The following is a 16,010-nucleotide window of genomic DNA, read 5'->3' on the forward strand; positions in this document are numbered from 1 at the left end:
ATTAATCAACTTACTAACTAAAATAAAAAATAAGTAAATAACCTGACATTGTTGATGGTTTTAAAACAAAAGCAGCAGCTTTTACATTTCAAGGACCAGTTTTGGAAGTACAAGCGTGGTGCTGGATGCAGCAATGCATTATATTTGAATGTAAAAGCAACCATTCATACTGCACGTATATGAACTTTATGTAAGTTATAATAAATCTGCAAGTGATAAATGCCAAAACAGATTCATATTATGTACTCAAGATAGATGCACAGCGAGTATGTATTAAGACCAATTGCTGCGGCTCACTAATTGCTGCTGATCACCATTGGCTTCATCGGTTTGTCCCAATAGGGGTGATCTTAATTTAATATATTTTATATTATTAAAGATTTCTTATTTGAATAAATTTTACTAAAATATATATATATCCCATCACAGCAATCGGAACTTAATTTATACCCTAGGTAACCATTTTCCCATCCTGGGGAGTATGTTTTTTGGGGGAGGGTTTAATGCATAAAAGACATCATAGAATGTCCTTAGTGACCAAAGATGTTCAATAATGTCCGACATTTTTTTTTTTTTTTTGCATTGGCAGCAGTTTAATTTCCTTACCAAGGCCGTCTCAACCAAGGCCTAGAGGGGCGAGTTGAAAGGGCAGGTAGCCTAGACTACATACTAGGGATCAGTCCCTCAGCTCTCAATAGGCCAGGTTGAAACTGACCCAGTTATAACGTTGAAGTCTGTGCAGATTAATGGGTTATTTTTTTAAGTCAAATCTAATGCGCAATAATGGGATATGACATCACATCTTTGCAAAACGATGACTGGCAAAGGTCACTTCTAGGGGGCTGATGCTGCCCTGGGTAAAACTTGAACTTGGAGTCAGCAGGAACCATCAGTGGACCTAAACTGACAGACACAGTGTAACAGAGTTTGAGTTCCTCGTTTCCTCTTCAATAACTGTTGTGGAAGATTGTTATTTGGATTTCATATCTTGCCTTGTTAGCAACGTACAGGACAGGTGGCACAAAGTAAGCAGCTGTTTAGGGCATCCCCTATTCAATGGTGCTCTCTCCAAGGGTATTATATTAGTGCAGCTCTGATTGCTATTTAAATGATATCACTAAATGATATCAAGTATTTTCCTGCCTCAGTAATGTATAATTATTAAATTATTAAAGTACAGTCGGAGGTTCCGCAAACATCACATTCCAAAAGTCACAGCACACACTAAATAAGTAAAATATTATAGAAAAAAAAGCAGCGCAGGCAACAGTAGCAGGCGAAAGATACTGTGCAACAACTAAAAAAAGTCAGCAGCTGTGGATCCTGTTTGCCAAAGGCTTTACAGCACTAAAGATACATAATAATAATAATAATAATAATAATAATAATAATAAATAATATCCAGAGCTGTACAGAGGGAAACACTGTAGAGTGGATGCTGCCAGTCAGGACTTTAATGTGCAGACCATTAAAATCTTTGTTCAGATTTTCACTGCCGTTCTGTAAAACCAAATCAGCACTTATTTCTTCTCAATATACATGCCATTTTAGCCCAAAATGCAAGAGAGGGTTCTCGTGTACCTGCGAATACAGTAAGTACGCATGCGCCGCTCACTAGTGTACCTCCACGCTTCTGTCTTCTACTGTAGCTATGCCTCTCTCTTTATACACGCACTGTTATATTTCCTGGTACCGTATGTCTGCTAATAGAAGAGAAAACCATAAGTCTCCTACATATTGAGACGAATTTACTTCAATGTAATCACTAAGCTTCCCCTGAATGCGGGTGATACAACCGATATTATGAGATACAACAGCAGGGGAAAACTATGTAAAAAAACTGTCGAAATACTAGAAATCTTATAATTGTATAGCTATTAAGTTTTTTGTTTTGTTAATATATAAGCTATTTGCTATAATATATCAACTAACTAATACATCTAAAATCTATGCATAAAAACATTTTCAATAACATAATATCATAGCTGCCAACAGTCCCAGTTTGTACAAGGCAAGGAGTTTCCTGTAAAATAAATAAATAAAAAAGACAATGAGTGCTCTAAGTCACAATAATGTGTATATCATTTATAGAAGTGTTGTTGATATGAGGGGGTGGGAAAGATGTGGATATGATATGATGAAATTCCCAAAACGTATGCCTTAGATTGGTGGTGTGTATTTGCTGGGTATGCACTAATTTCTTGCTCTGTTTTGTGCAGAGCCGGCCCTTTCATGGGACCAGGTCCAGGTGGGTTCATGGCAAGGTCTTTCTGGCACTGGTTAAGAGGGGTCACTTTACGTGATCTTGTTAGTGTGATGACTGTGTGTGTCTGTGGTTTGGGTATTAGTGCGTGTGTCTGAATGTGTGAGTTTGTCAGGGTATGTTAGTGTGTTTCAGGGTATTTTAGTTTGCGTGTTTGTTAGTGTGTGTCTGTTTGTGTGTGAGTCTGTTTATGTGAGTATCTTTGGATGTGTTATTCTATATGTATCTGGGTATGTTATTGTGTGTCTGGGTATGTTAATTTTAGTGTCTGCTTATGTGTGTGTGTCCTGATATGTTAGTGTGTGGGTATGTTACTGTGTGTGTGTGGGGGGTATGTTAGTGTGTGTTTCTTAGTGAAAGTGTTGGTGTCTTAGTGTCTGTTTGTACCCAGTTGCATTAGTGTATATTGACGTGTCTGGTTCTGATTGTGTGAGTGTCTGGGTGAGTATGTGTTAGCATGAGTGTGTGTCTGAGTATGTTAGTGTGCATCTGCTTATGTGTGTGTGTGAATATGTTAGTGTGTGACTGTGTGTGCTGGGTATGTTAGTGTATGAATGCATGTTAGTGTGAGTGTCTGGCTGTGTGTATTAGCAATATGGCTTGCATCAACCCAGGAATCTGAATGTGTATGCCTTTTATGCTTTTATGCTGTGCTCCCTTTCTGTATATTTTTTGTTGTGTGTATTTGCAGGTTCTGACAAACCTATAGGGTTGAGCACCTCACCTACCACCATTACCAAGTGGTTTGTTAATGTTGTCCAGAGAAGGATTTCAATTTCTTGGTTTCATTTGGTTTAAACCACATGACATTCCTACGATTTAGCTCCTTGGTAAGCAACATAGCCATGTAAAATTAGATAGGACTCACCACAGTTGGGGTATTTTGACAGGAGTGGTGGGGTAAGCAATGTATGGCCACATAGTGTGACAGAATCCCCAATATTTACACTTTAGATAGATGTTTTTTTAATGATATTCGCTGGCAATACACTGATTTCTTGCTCCGTTTTGTGTACAGAAATGTGTTTATAAACTGTGCATGTGTCAAATTGTGTGTTGTCAGAGTGAGTGCGTGGGTGAGTGTGTGTGTGGGTTTTAGCGTATGATGTGTTGGGGATGTCAAAAAAGCCACCCACCAATAACCCTAGGTTCACCCTAGGTCAATGTTGTACAGCGGGAGACCAAAGGACTAAGCAGCATCTTAGGCTAATTCATATGCAAGCTTGGAGAGCTATTATAGCATTGACCATATCTCTTTAAATACACCGATCAGCCATATGACCACCTGCCTAATATTGTGTAGGTCCCCCTTTTGCCACCAAAACAGCCCTCACCCAGTCGAGGCAAGCTGTGCTGTGGTATCTGGCACCAAGATGTTAGCAGCAAGTCCTGTAAGTTGGGAGGTGGAGCCTCCATGCATGGATCCTGGTGCCATGTGTTCTCCAGATAAGGGACACACACCCGGCCATCCACGTGATGTAAAAGAAAATGTAATTCCTACTACAAGGCCACCTTCTTCCATTTCTCCGTGGTCCAGTTCTTATGCTCACGTGCCTATTTTAGGTATTTTCGGCATTGGACAGGGGTCAGTGTGGGCACCCTGAATGGTCTATGGTTTCACATTGTGACACCTTTCTATGAGAACTAGAATTAACTTTTTCAGCAATTTGAGCTACAGTAGCTCATCTATTGGATTTGATCACCCATGACCCTGTCCTCGGGTTCACCATTTTTCCCGACTTTTCATAGGTACTGACCACTGCCTCTTCCCCATTTTGGCTTTATTTTTGTTGAATAAATTATGACATGGTGTAATATGTCATGTGTTGGTCATCTGAGGTTGTATTTGCCTAATTTTTAGACCTGCTAAAGAACAGATGATTGTTATTATGTCCTGATATGTAAAACTGTAGAATTCGAAGACAAATCTATATCTTTTTCTGGGTGAAAGCATGTTATGTAAAGTCAGACACAACAGGGACAAAGTCTGATCGCTATCAGATCTCCAGTTGTGCCTGTCCTGTTTCTCATTCGCTGTTCCATGCATACCGGGTTCCTTACCTGATACCTACGTTACAGCAATGTAGACATTCAGACTGTCTATTATATATGTTCATAGTTACCAAATGTTACCAGTCCCACTCCAGGTTGCAGGAACCCAAATTAAACAATGTGCTGTTCTCCCTACAATACTGGTAGATGGGACATTTGCTGAGACAGGCAACATATTTGCGATTATGGACGACTATATATGTTCTTTGGGCACTGTTGAGATCATATGTAGTGTATGCCTATGTCAAAATGGTAAATGTAATAGTGCCATTTAAAATATTAAAAAAATGAATACTCATGGTTAACCAAAAATCCAATCTATGATAATTTAATATGAGTTAATTCACTAAAGGCAGAGTATAGTCTGGTTGGCAGATAAAGTTAAGTTACACTAGGAAGTTTGTCATTCATTTTAATTAAAAACTACTACTAGCTATAAACACAATAAAACTTAACCTTTATTACATTTTTAGTTAAGATATACACATTTAATATTACTGTATTGTACAAATGAGTTCCGTCAGAACTAATTTAACATTGTATTATGCAGGACCGAGTCCATCTTGTTCTTTAGAGAATCTCTCTGAGATTGAGTAGTAAAATCAGTGGCAAGTAAGTGCACTTTAGATGCACGCTGGGATGCAACCCTGCAACACATATTTTCCAAATATTGCGTATTTATATAGCCAGTTGTTGAACCTTTATGGAAGATTTCAATACAATAAAAGCCAAGGTAAAGTAAAACTGTTCACAGTGAACTAAACAAGGCCTCGAGAAATTATAATCAGGCCTGACATCCAAGATAGAATCCCCAATTGCTGAATTCTTGCTTTGTTCTGACATTTAAAAAAACAATGCAGAGGGTCAAAACCCACATCAGCATTTATGAATGTAGAGGGTCTTTACCAAGAGTTGTTTCTGGACCAGACTATGTGTAAAGATGGAGGTTGTTATAATTCAATATTACCTGTAAATATAGCCAAAAAGCTATCCTAACCGTGTTTATGGATAAAGAATAAGGTTTATCTGTAGAATCTTGCGAACAAATTCCCACATATCTCTAATGGACATATTGAGGATTCATTAACATTTGATCACAGTATTCTGTTTAGCCTGCTACTGATACCTTTGGTTGAGCTCCATGGCAAGTAACACAGTGGTATTAGGGTTAGACAGAATTTACAGTAACTGGTTTACTTTCACGTAGAGTAGAAAAACCAATGTACGTAATGTGATTCATTGGTTTGTTGTATACATACAAAGTATATTATTTTAAAACATAAACACCATATGCTTACGTCATGGGCAAGGAATCATTGTATGTGTTTTACAGGCACTCTAGTAGTGATGCCCAGCTTGCCCAGTGCCCCAGTATCTTGAAAGACAGCTCTGATATTATCAGTTATGAAAAAGAAAAAGGTGCAAGCTATTGTTTTTTACATTATACAGAAAGCCCTATTGAATAGCCTTACCAGATACTTTATATTAAATCAACCAGATTGAAAATTGCTGGATCCAGAAGACAACATTGTGAATAGTGAGAGAATTGCAGTTGCTACTTGCTTGCGTTGCTCTCAGCATAATCCACACTTTTTGTGGATGTGCTTGTTGAATTTGTTGTGCAAAAAGATAAAATCTAAATAAATACTGTTTGTGAAACCTAGTATATGTTGGGTTTAATGCAGTTTTCTCTTTCGTATTTAGCTGAAGCCATTTGCATAGTTTAACTTCTACTCTTCCCTAACTGGTAAAGACGTTCAGCTTATAGTGACATCAAGTGGTTATTGCTTGAAGTACCCAAATCAAGATCTGAACTCAATACCATTCTCAATACATTTGAGGAAGTTATTAAATAGAGGTTGGCAAAATAAATTCCTGTGCGGATAACATTATACTTTAGGAGCTGCTTCGTAGCCAAATGTTTGTCTGCATAGCTGTTTAAATGGCACTTTGCTTCAATGTTACTTTGGTTTATTCTTAAATAGACGTGCATCTGGTTGCCAGAGCCGGATTAAGAGCATCATGGGCCTGGTGCTGAGGATTTTGGTGGGCCTTTTTATGAAAATAAATAAAAAAAGACAGAATCTTAACTCCTTGGCATCAGTGTGTACTGCATTTAGATGACATCAGTGCTAAGCAGATAATATAGGATAAAATCTTATGTGATGGGATTGGGAGTACATCAGTAGACAAAAAAAGCCATCATACACGGGATGCCTGAAATCACAATTTAGTGCCTTGAAATAGAGTAAGTAACATGATACCTTTACTTTTCCTCTCACTGATTTCTGGGCCTAGAAAGTTTTGTCCTCTGAAATGACTACAAATTCAGGAGGGCGTTTTGTCTCTGGATAAGAGGACAGGCTCTGCCACACCGATACCCAAACACTCACACAGCAGGACAGGCTCTGAGACACCGACGCCTAGACACACACACATCCGGACAGATTATGCCACACTGACACCCACATCCGGACCGGATATAACAATAAAAAAAAGTATGTGTATGTATTTATGTCCCCAGCCTGCCCCTCCTTTTAGTATTGATTTATGTAATGGACCCTCTTGTGTATTGATGCCGCCAGCCCGGATAAAATGCTTTCTGCAGTATAGGGAATGTATATCTGACTAATTGGTTCCCTTCCATGAGTCTCACAGATACTCATTCCCTCATTCACAGATACTCATTCATTCACAGATACCTATTCATTCACAGATACTATTTTTTTCTCTCAATTCACTAATACACATGTACTCATTCATTCACAGATACTCATTCAGTTATTCACATGTACTCATTCATTCACAGATACTCATTCATTCACTTAACCACTAATACTCGTTCATAGAATTCAGATTTACCATTGAACCAGAGGCATTGACTCCTTTTACTGGGCTATCACATACTGGCTATGACCCTTCCTTTCTGCACGTCCAACCGCCTGAGGCTACCTACTTTGAAGCTAGCACAGTCTATACTAAGGCTTTCAGAAGGTTTTGTGAAAGAGCATTAAAGATAATTAACATAAAACAAGTGATATTACTTTCACTAATATAATTGAATTTTACACGAATTACTCGATCAAATGTCCTATGCATTGGCTAGTGACAGAAGATGCCTTGTTAATCTTTAGACTGTGCTATAGACAAAAATATAACATATTCATTAATAACAATTTATTTTTCTGGTATTAAATGCAAAGTTCCAAGTAAATTATTTCACTCTAACATGTCAAGCAAATTTGTTACATTTCAACTTCAGTGAAATATGGCAAGATGAATCAGTAGCATATTCTCGCCTAAACCACCTAAGCCTAGGGCAGCAGATACTAATAAATGATTGGTCTCACTAGTGATCCACAGTTGTCAATGGACCGTTTTCAGAGATCAAAAATCTCCCTTGAAACTCAGAGTGCCAGGATATGACCTCATATTGTAAGGATATGGAGGAAGAATACCCACAGTGAATGAGTCAATCTGAGGGGACAGATGGAGGCTCTGCCCTAGGTCAGGCCAAGTGCTAACGATATGTCACTGAAGTGAACTATATATTAGACTGTATTCGTACAAACTGCAGCTTTGAATAATTCTGGTAAATTTGGCAATTCATACAAAGCCACAAGAATTAGGCCATACCCACGAATCGGATGCAAACAATGCAAAAAGTTGTCCAAAATACATGGGCCCACATTTACTCACAAACTCTCACTCTCGGTTCCTCTCTCTCACGCTCTCTAAATGTTTCCAACCTTTTCTGCCGACCACTTCCGCATCTTCATCTCCTTTTTCATCTTCTATCTTTTATCTTCTCTTTTCTCTTCCTTATGCTCTTCCATCTTCAATTTGCTATCTTCTATCTTTGTGCACATCTACGCAGACTTAACCCAGTGGGAACTTCTGCCACTTCCGGTGACGTCCTCTCCCTGTCCTCCAATCAGGTGAGAGGACGAAAGGGCCTTTAACTTATCTACCACCCTCTCAATAAACCTTCTTTTTGTAGACCTAAATGTATATGTATACTGACTGCCTAATCAAATATATCCAGATCATTATTTTTAAAATGTTTAATAAGCTAGTTTTGACAGTCAATTTTTTATTCCAGGAAAATCATTACAATTTTTCAGTAACAACCATTGTTTATAGCCTCTCTGGTTATGATGCTTTGCCTGCTAGGGGCTCTTTTCATGATCATTTATAAATCTATGTCTTTTAGAGATAAACAAATTGATTGAGTTTTGGACAGTAGCTTCATCTAATGATGTCATAAAGCTATTATACAAACCTATACTTTGGTCAGCTAAAATAGCTAGCCCTGACACTTTGTGGACAGAGCTGGCCAATTGTGTGTGAGTTAAAAGTCAAATCTAACAATAGTGTAAGAAAATGTAAAGGATAGAAACAGAGACATGATCCTGTAAACAGTGTTGTTGCACTGTGTAAATCAATATATCCTTGTGTGTAGTTTAGTGTTTTGCCATATTTATGCTTTCCAATTTAATTTACAGCTTTCAAATTCCATTTTGGAACCACAATGTTGTGTAGGAAACCTAGTCCAAAAATGTTCATTTTACCAAGTAATTAAGCCCCATGGTCTGAGAAAAGACTATCTCCACTACAACAGTTTGCTCTCAAAATCCATTTGTAAAGACTGTCCTATGTAGATAAATAGAACAACCTTCCCTCAGAAGTTGCAGAGGCTAATACCGTGAGGAAATTTAAACATGGATGAGACAGGCATACAGCTATCCTGAATCGAGAACAAGACCAAGGACTGATTAACCCCTTCGTGACAAAGGCTGATTCTATTTTTTGTACCCTTCGTGACAATGGATGTTTTATCGTTTCTGCGGTGTTTGTGTTTAGCTGTAATTTTCTCTTAACCCATTTACTAAACCCACACAAGTTATATATTGTTTTTTTCAGGACAAGAAGGGCTTTCTTCAGACACCATAATTTTTTTTCATATGATGTAATTTCCTATAATAAAAATAATAAAATATGACGAAAAATTGAAAAAAAAACAAATTGAAAAATCTTTTATTCATTAAAAAAACTACTGAAAAAACCTGCTAAATAGATTCTACTATTTGTCCCGAGTTTAGAAATACCCAATGTTTTTATGTTTTTTTGCTTTCTTCTACACGTTATGGGGCAATAAGTACAAGTAGCGTTTTGCTAATTCAAAACCATTTTTCTGTGAATCTGGTAATTCTGTCTCTATGTGGTATTTGGGGCATCTTTGAAGCCAGCAAATTAAATTTACCCCACCAAACCATATATTTTTGAAAACTAGACACCCCAGGGTATTTTAGATGCTGATAGTTTAACCCTTTCCATGCACTAATCCTACCACCAACCCTTGTCAAAGTTTGTGATAGTAATTGTTTTTGGTGTTTTTTTCACATACTTTGTACTTCAGGTGTGCAATTACAGCTCCTGGTATATGTTGCTGTCACACAACACCCCGATATGTGTTCAGCAACATCTCCTGAGTACATTGATACCCCACATGCATGGGTTTGTCAGATTGTTTGGGGGCAAAAGGGCCACATTTGGAACATGAGCAATTCAAATTCAGTAGGAATTTTACATCTGGGTAAAGAAAAATGCTTGTACCCAACTATCAGTAGGGACAGGTTACAAGAAAGCCTGGCCTATCTCCAAGAAGGGATTTGATCTAGCACCTTAAGTGGTCCCTCATGCCACGGAATGGACACAGGGTTCACTTGACAGCGCAAATAAAAACGCTTAAAAATGGTGGAGCAAATAAAAGCTAAAAAACAGTAAATGTAACAAAAAATTACAAAAAAAAAAATACAAAAATGGAGCAGGAACAAAAAAAAATTAAAAATGGTAAACTGTGTGATACAGCTTGAAGCAGTCACCGACACAGAGTGCAGGTTTTCCAGGGCAATCTGGACAGTAAAATGTGGTGTCCTTTCTTTGCCCCCTACTGTAGCATACCCTGCACCTCTTTTGGGGATTCTGCTTCTTTGCTGTAGGGGGGATTTTAAAAATAAAATGGGTAGCCCCAATTCTGTTGGTTCCCATCACTACTTGGGGACCAGGTGCATCACGGTACAAAATACCTGAAATTACTTCGAGCTGAAACTGCAAAAAAGACAGCTTCAGCCCAGTGTCTGCTTTTTTGTGCAGCAAAAAAGCGTTATAGGTTGCAATTTGCATTAGATAAATTGCAACCTTCTTGTACCAGGCCTTTGTCTTCCTCATAATGAGGTAGGGCTGTAGGAGTTGATCTGACAGATTAACTCCACCCATGTTCTTATTATAGGCCCTGATGCACACTGGCTTTCTTACAACCTCAGCTCTGCCACGGACAGAAACCTCCACGGTTCTCTCATCGTGGATGGTGCTCAGCATGCACACATCTTTTCTGTCCCTGAACTTCAATGCCAAAAGCTCATCTTGGCGTAGAGCTGAGGTCTCCCCCTTTCCTAGGCGGGTTCGTACCAGGTGTTGTGGTAAACCCAAGCGGTTCTTTTTTATAGTACCGCAAGCTACCGTATCGAAACAATACAGCAGCTTGAACAAAGGGACGCTTGTATAGAAGTTATCTACATACAAGTGGTAGCCTTTGTTCATAAGGGGGAATATTAGGTCCCAAACAATCTTGGCACTGGTGCCCAGATGGTCTGGGCAACCTGGAGGGTCAAGGTAGCTATCCTTACCCTCGTATACCCGGAAGGCATGAGTATACCCTGTCTCGCTCTCGCAGAGCTTATACACCTTCACTCCATACCTAGAGCGCTTGGAAGGAATATACTGCTTGAATCCCAACCTTCCTTTATATTTCATCAGGGATTCATCTACGCAGATATCCCTTCCAGGTGTATAAACCTCTGGAAACCTGGCAGCGAGATGGGTAATCAGGGGGCGGATTTTGTAGAGCCTATCAAACTGGGGGTCCTCCTTAGGGGGGCACAGGCTGTTGTCGCTAAAATGCATGAAACGAAGAATCATTTCATACCTTTGCCTAGTTATAGTTTGGGCATAAATGGGGGTACTAAAGATGGGGATGGTGCTCCAGTAGGAGCGGATGGAGGGCTTTTTTATAATGCCCATTAACATTGTGAGTGCCCAGAATTTAAGAAATTCTGGCACGTCAATGGGAGTCCATGGCTGTTTTGCCCAAAAAGAATTAGCACGGTGCTGCTGGGCATAAATGTTTGTTTGTGTGACGATGTCTCCCAAGGCGCTACCCATGCCTCTGGTGCACTGCCACGACTACGTGTGGCAGGCGTCCTAACAGCCACAGATACATCACTAGATGTATCTGTGAACTGACCAACGTCAAAATCTGACGCTGTATCAGTGGCCTCAGAATCTGTGGCCAAAAAGGCATACGCCTCCTCAGCCGTATACCGCTGCATGGTAACAATTGCAGCAAAAATAGTGGGGAAGGAAAGGGTTAATGGCTATAATAAAAAATAAAAAAAAAACCTAAAAAAAGTAAAAAAAAATGTAAAAAAAAAAAAAACCCAAAAACAATTGCCACTATGCAAGATCACTGTTTATGCAGTGATCAATGGCAATGAAGGGGTTAATATTATATGGGTGGCTCTTATAAGAGCCTTTGGATCAATATATAAATATTTTTTTTATTAGAGAATACCTGAAATACCAGAAAACACACCGATCTGTCTCCCTCCCTCACTAGAAGCAAGTGAAGGAGGGGGGCAGATCCAATACTGATCAAAGGCAATGTTTAGAAAACATTGCCTTTGATTTAGCAAATAATGATCACTCTTATGAGTGATCTGACCACTAGGGGTGTTATTCACTGGATGTCCATGACATCCAGCAACACCCCCCCCCGATGATGACAGCAGGCTCTGCCCCCCGGCTTGATGGGCGCCGCCATCTTGAAACACTGCGTGTGTTTCGAAGACGCCGGCACCGGGAAGGTAAGTTGAGCATTTAGGAAGCGATCGCGAGTCGCTTCCTTTGATAAACAGGTGTTGCAAAGATGCCTCAATACTGAGGCATCTTAGCAACACCAGCTAAGCAAAGGAAGCGACTCGCGATCGCTTCCTAAACCCGTTTTTCGGCGGCGGGCGCCGCCATGTTTGAAAGAAGTGCAGTCTTTCAAACATGTTTTTTGATTTGCTCCTAGGAGCGATCGGGGGGGGCCGGGAATTTTTTTTTGGTGTTGCTTAGAGCAACACCGTTTGAGTGAAAAAATCGATCACGGATCGATTTTTTCACCCGTTTAAAGACGTGCCGGTCCTGGCACGTCAATTGTCATAATCGTCACGATTTTCGGTGATGTGCCCGGACCGGCAATTGTCATCAAGGGGTTAAGGTCTGAGTCTCGACATTAGCGAAAAAAAACAGGCAGACTAGATAGGCTGAAGGAATTGATGGGAGATAAACACCAATGTTTGTCATTCTGTTGCAAACTATATTATATGATTTACTGCGTTATAGTTCATTTGTAAATAATGTGGATTATCTGTCTTTTTGCCTGGAGGATCTTCATTTCCTTTTCTCTTTTTGTAATGCTTCTCCAGTGTTAACCCCAATACATTGTACAGTGCTCTTGGAAGGCAATGGTTGAACCAATCATAAACAGAGCAACCCATCAACATCGCTGAGGCCATCCCTTGCTGGATGTGGCCAGGACTACCAACTAACATCAGAGGGTAGTCCCACTGATGTAGCAGGTGGTCCAACTGATATCGTTGGGCTATCCCGCTGACATTGCGGGGCACACTCCTATTTAAGGGGGAAATGGGAGGGGTGTGGGGCATGTCAAGTCCCCACTCCTACAATCTGGAGGATTCAAATGTCGACCCGAAGAACCAGAAAAGCGGCGTTACTCCTGGAGTCTCCAGGCAAAACCCAGAGAGTTCCCAGGTATGCCCTTCAATTATATGAGACTACTTAATTTGAAACTTAACCAAATGCATCGTGAAGGTATTATAAGCAAAGTTTCACTAGATCATGCAAATGCAAAATTGGACATGGGTAGATTTTCACAGAGCTGCAACAAGACCAGTAAGGGACCCATTGTTATTATAACTATATTTGTAACTTTTCATTTAATACCAGAGAAATAAATTATTATTTATGAATAAATTCTAATTTTGTATGTCGGGCAGAGTGAAGATTAACAAGGCATTACAAATAATTTGCATATTACTAGTTATTTGTATTTGAAATATTTCATACAATATTGCATTGCCAACTGTGCTTCCACTCCTTTTTTTCGGACACAACATTCTTTACCACAAAGTAATGAGAACTACAATTTTTTCAGGATCTGTTTTGGGGGAAAGAAAATGTATGCCTAATGGTCTTTGACACAGATTAGCCTGCAAATTAAAAGGAACAGTGTAACACTTCATTAACTTAACATGCATTTGACAGCATAAGGTTTTAATTCTCCTTGTAAAACTTTTCCATGACAGTTCATTGGTTGGGTAATAATTCCTTTCGAAATGAAAAATATGTTCAATGAAAGAATTGTCATATTATTATTATTAGTATAAGAAGTAGAAGTATTATCTTTTATTTATTAAGCACCAACAAATTATGCAGGACTGTACAATTTGAATGGGGCGGTTAACACACAAAACAAATATACATTAATACATACACACACATCAGGAGCTAAGAACTGGATCCGTGAGCTTGCCATCCAACCTTATGGTACTTTTATGCAAAGTTCCAGGCAGGAATGGTGGGATTATGAGGGCCCAGCTCGAGAGTTTACAATCTAAAGAAGTCTATTTGAATCAATGTGAATCAATACCCCTCGCCTTATATTTGAGGTTGCCTTATAATCAGACCTCAAATAGAGGTCTGAATACAAGACTAAGATCCAGTTCCCCCTCAGCACTGCAGACATCTTTCATTGCTGCCCGGGGCTTCTATGACGGAGCGCTGGCGTGACATGACCTTCCACTGCTCCACCATAGAAGCCCCAGCAGAAGTTCCAGTTAGCTGCGGAGATTGTGTGCGCGCATAGCCAGAGAGGAGGTGAGAGCAGCGCTGCAGGAGACCTAGATCCTCCTGTCTAGCAGCTGGTGAACGTCTGTGAGACAACTTCCGCTGTTACCCAGAACTTCCGCTGGGGCTTCTACGACAGAGCCCCGACATCACATGACCTCCCAGTGCTCAGTCACCGACGGAAGTGCCAGGCAAAAGCGGAGGTTGTTTATATAGTTTTTATTAAATATGAAAAAAAATTGTTTACATGTGAATTGATATTTACTAGTAAAACTTTTTTCCTATAGGGTAGTCTTATATTCAGGTTTTTTCTTCTTTTCCTTAATTAATTAATTAACTAAATAATAATAATAATCAAATTTTGAGGGGTCATCTTATAATCAGGGTCGTCTTATAATCGAGCAAATACGGAAATAGATAGAGTGCATAATTCACCTAGCGTGTAGACAAGTAGACTAGCACTCATATATTGATGACTAATGGGGACAAAAGCTATTGTAGTGTATATTCTAATAAAAATCCATACAGACCTATCTCTAGCATCCTAAGAAACTCTTGTGCCTGTATCCCGAATGCACTTGCTTGTTAATATAGCATAACTGAGAACCTCCCAGTGTAGGCTACCCAGAACCATGTCTCTTTTGAGGGAGTGCTTTGGGGAATGGGCAGGGCTAACCTGCATTTAATGGGTGGGGAACAGGTGAGAAGTGGACATTAACAGGAGAAAGAGGAAACAGACCCAGAAACCATGATGGAACCCCCTACAGATAATGACACAAATACACTTCTCAGTTTGAACCAATAGTTTGGTCACCATACCTAATAATTCTTATTGTCCACCCATGCAACAACTCTTCCTGTGTCCCTCTTTGGAACTGATAAAAGCCTGAGTGTGTTTAGAGTAGTATCAATGACTAAGCTGCATGGTAAGAAGTACAGTTATGTTAGTACCTTCATAGGTGCAGTGGTCTTGTTCTAGATTCAGGATAGATTTATGCCTCATCCATGTTTAAGCAGTATATGACCACATAATATGACTAAATCCCCAATGCTTTCATCTAAATTCTGTTTGTAAAGGATTTTCAGTATGTATTTAATCAGACTGCAATTAATGTTTATTATTATACACTGGTCACTTGAACAACACCCAAAAGTGTTTTCATATCTTTTGTTTAATACATGTTGCACTTTTTGGCAATTCGAATTGGTGTTTTTAATTGGGAAAAAAAATCTGAACTAAATGTACAAAACTGACAAATAAGACTACTTGTGTCCCAGACCCTGGTCGAATCCATGTTTTATATATTACAAATACACATGTTTTTTTATGGTTTATTTCACTTTAATATATCTATAAATGAAAAGCTGTCTGTAGTGAAAGCAATCTGTATTTTTCATGCTCAGCTATTAATCACATCTTTTTAAACACAGCAAGCTGAAGGAATTCTTAAGAGACAGGACATACTGTATTTTGTCATTGCAATGTCATTGCACTTAAATCTGTAGTACTGTAAACAGTAGTAAACTTGTAAAGCCAATGAATTGAACTATGAGATGTCACAATTCAAAAGTATTTCAGCCAAAGCTCCCAAACATATTTAAATGGTATGGTTTGCACTGTAAATCTATCCTGTGGAAGAATGCATTTCAGAAGTCTGCTGCATAACAGGAGCTAAATCTTTTTCTTGTAATGTTAATGCAAGATTGAAGTGACATTGGTACA

At 39.1% G+C, this 16,010-nt stretch overlaps 1 protein-coding gene and 1 non-coding gene across 2 annotated transcripts in view; both read right to left on the bottom strand.

Moving 5' to 3' along the window:
* The window catches only part of TPK1 (thiamin pyrophosphokinase 1), a 186,980-nt gene extending 185,299 nt beyond the window's left edge, over window positions 1–1,681 (bottom strand). Inside the window, exon 1 of the mRNA XM_053466015.1 lies at window positions 1,582–1,681. Within this exon, the coding sequence (XP_053321990.1) occupies window positions 1,582–1,604 (23 nt within the window). The 5' untranslated portion in view covers window positions 1,605–1,681. The remainder of the gene's footprint in view (window positions 1–1,581) is intronic.
* An 8,242-nt stretch (window positions 1,682–9,923) lies between these two features.
* Window positions 9,924–10,053, bottom strand: LOC128498563 (small nucleolar RNA SNORA35). The gene has a single exon (XR_008354778.1). It is a non-coding gene; the product is annotated as a small nucleolar RNA SNORA35 (small nucleolar RNA).
* Between the last annotated feature and the right edge of the window lie 5,957 nt (window positions 10,054–16,010).

Source organism: Spea bombifrons, chromosome 5 (assembly GCF_027358695.1).
Source record: "Spea bombifrons isolate aSpeBom1 chromosome 5, aSpeBom1.2.pri, whole genome shotgun sequence".
In the NCBI taxonomy this organism is placed as follows: Eukaryota; Metazoa; Chordata; class Amphibia; order Anura; family Pelobatidae; genus Spea; species Spea bombifrons.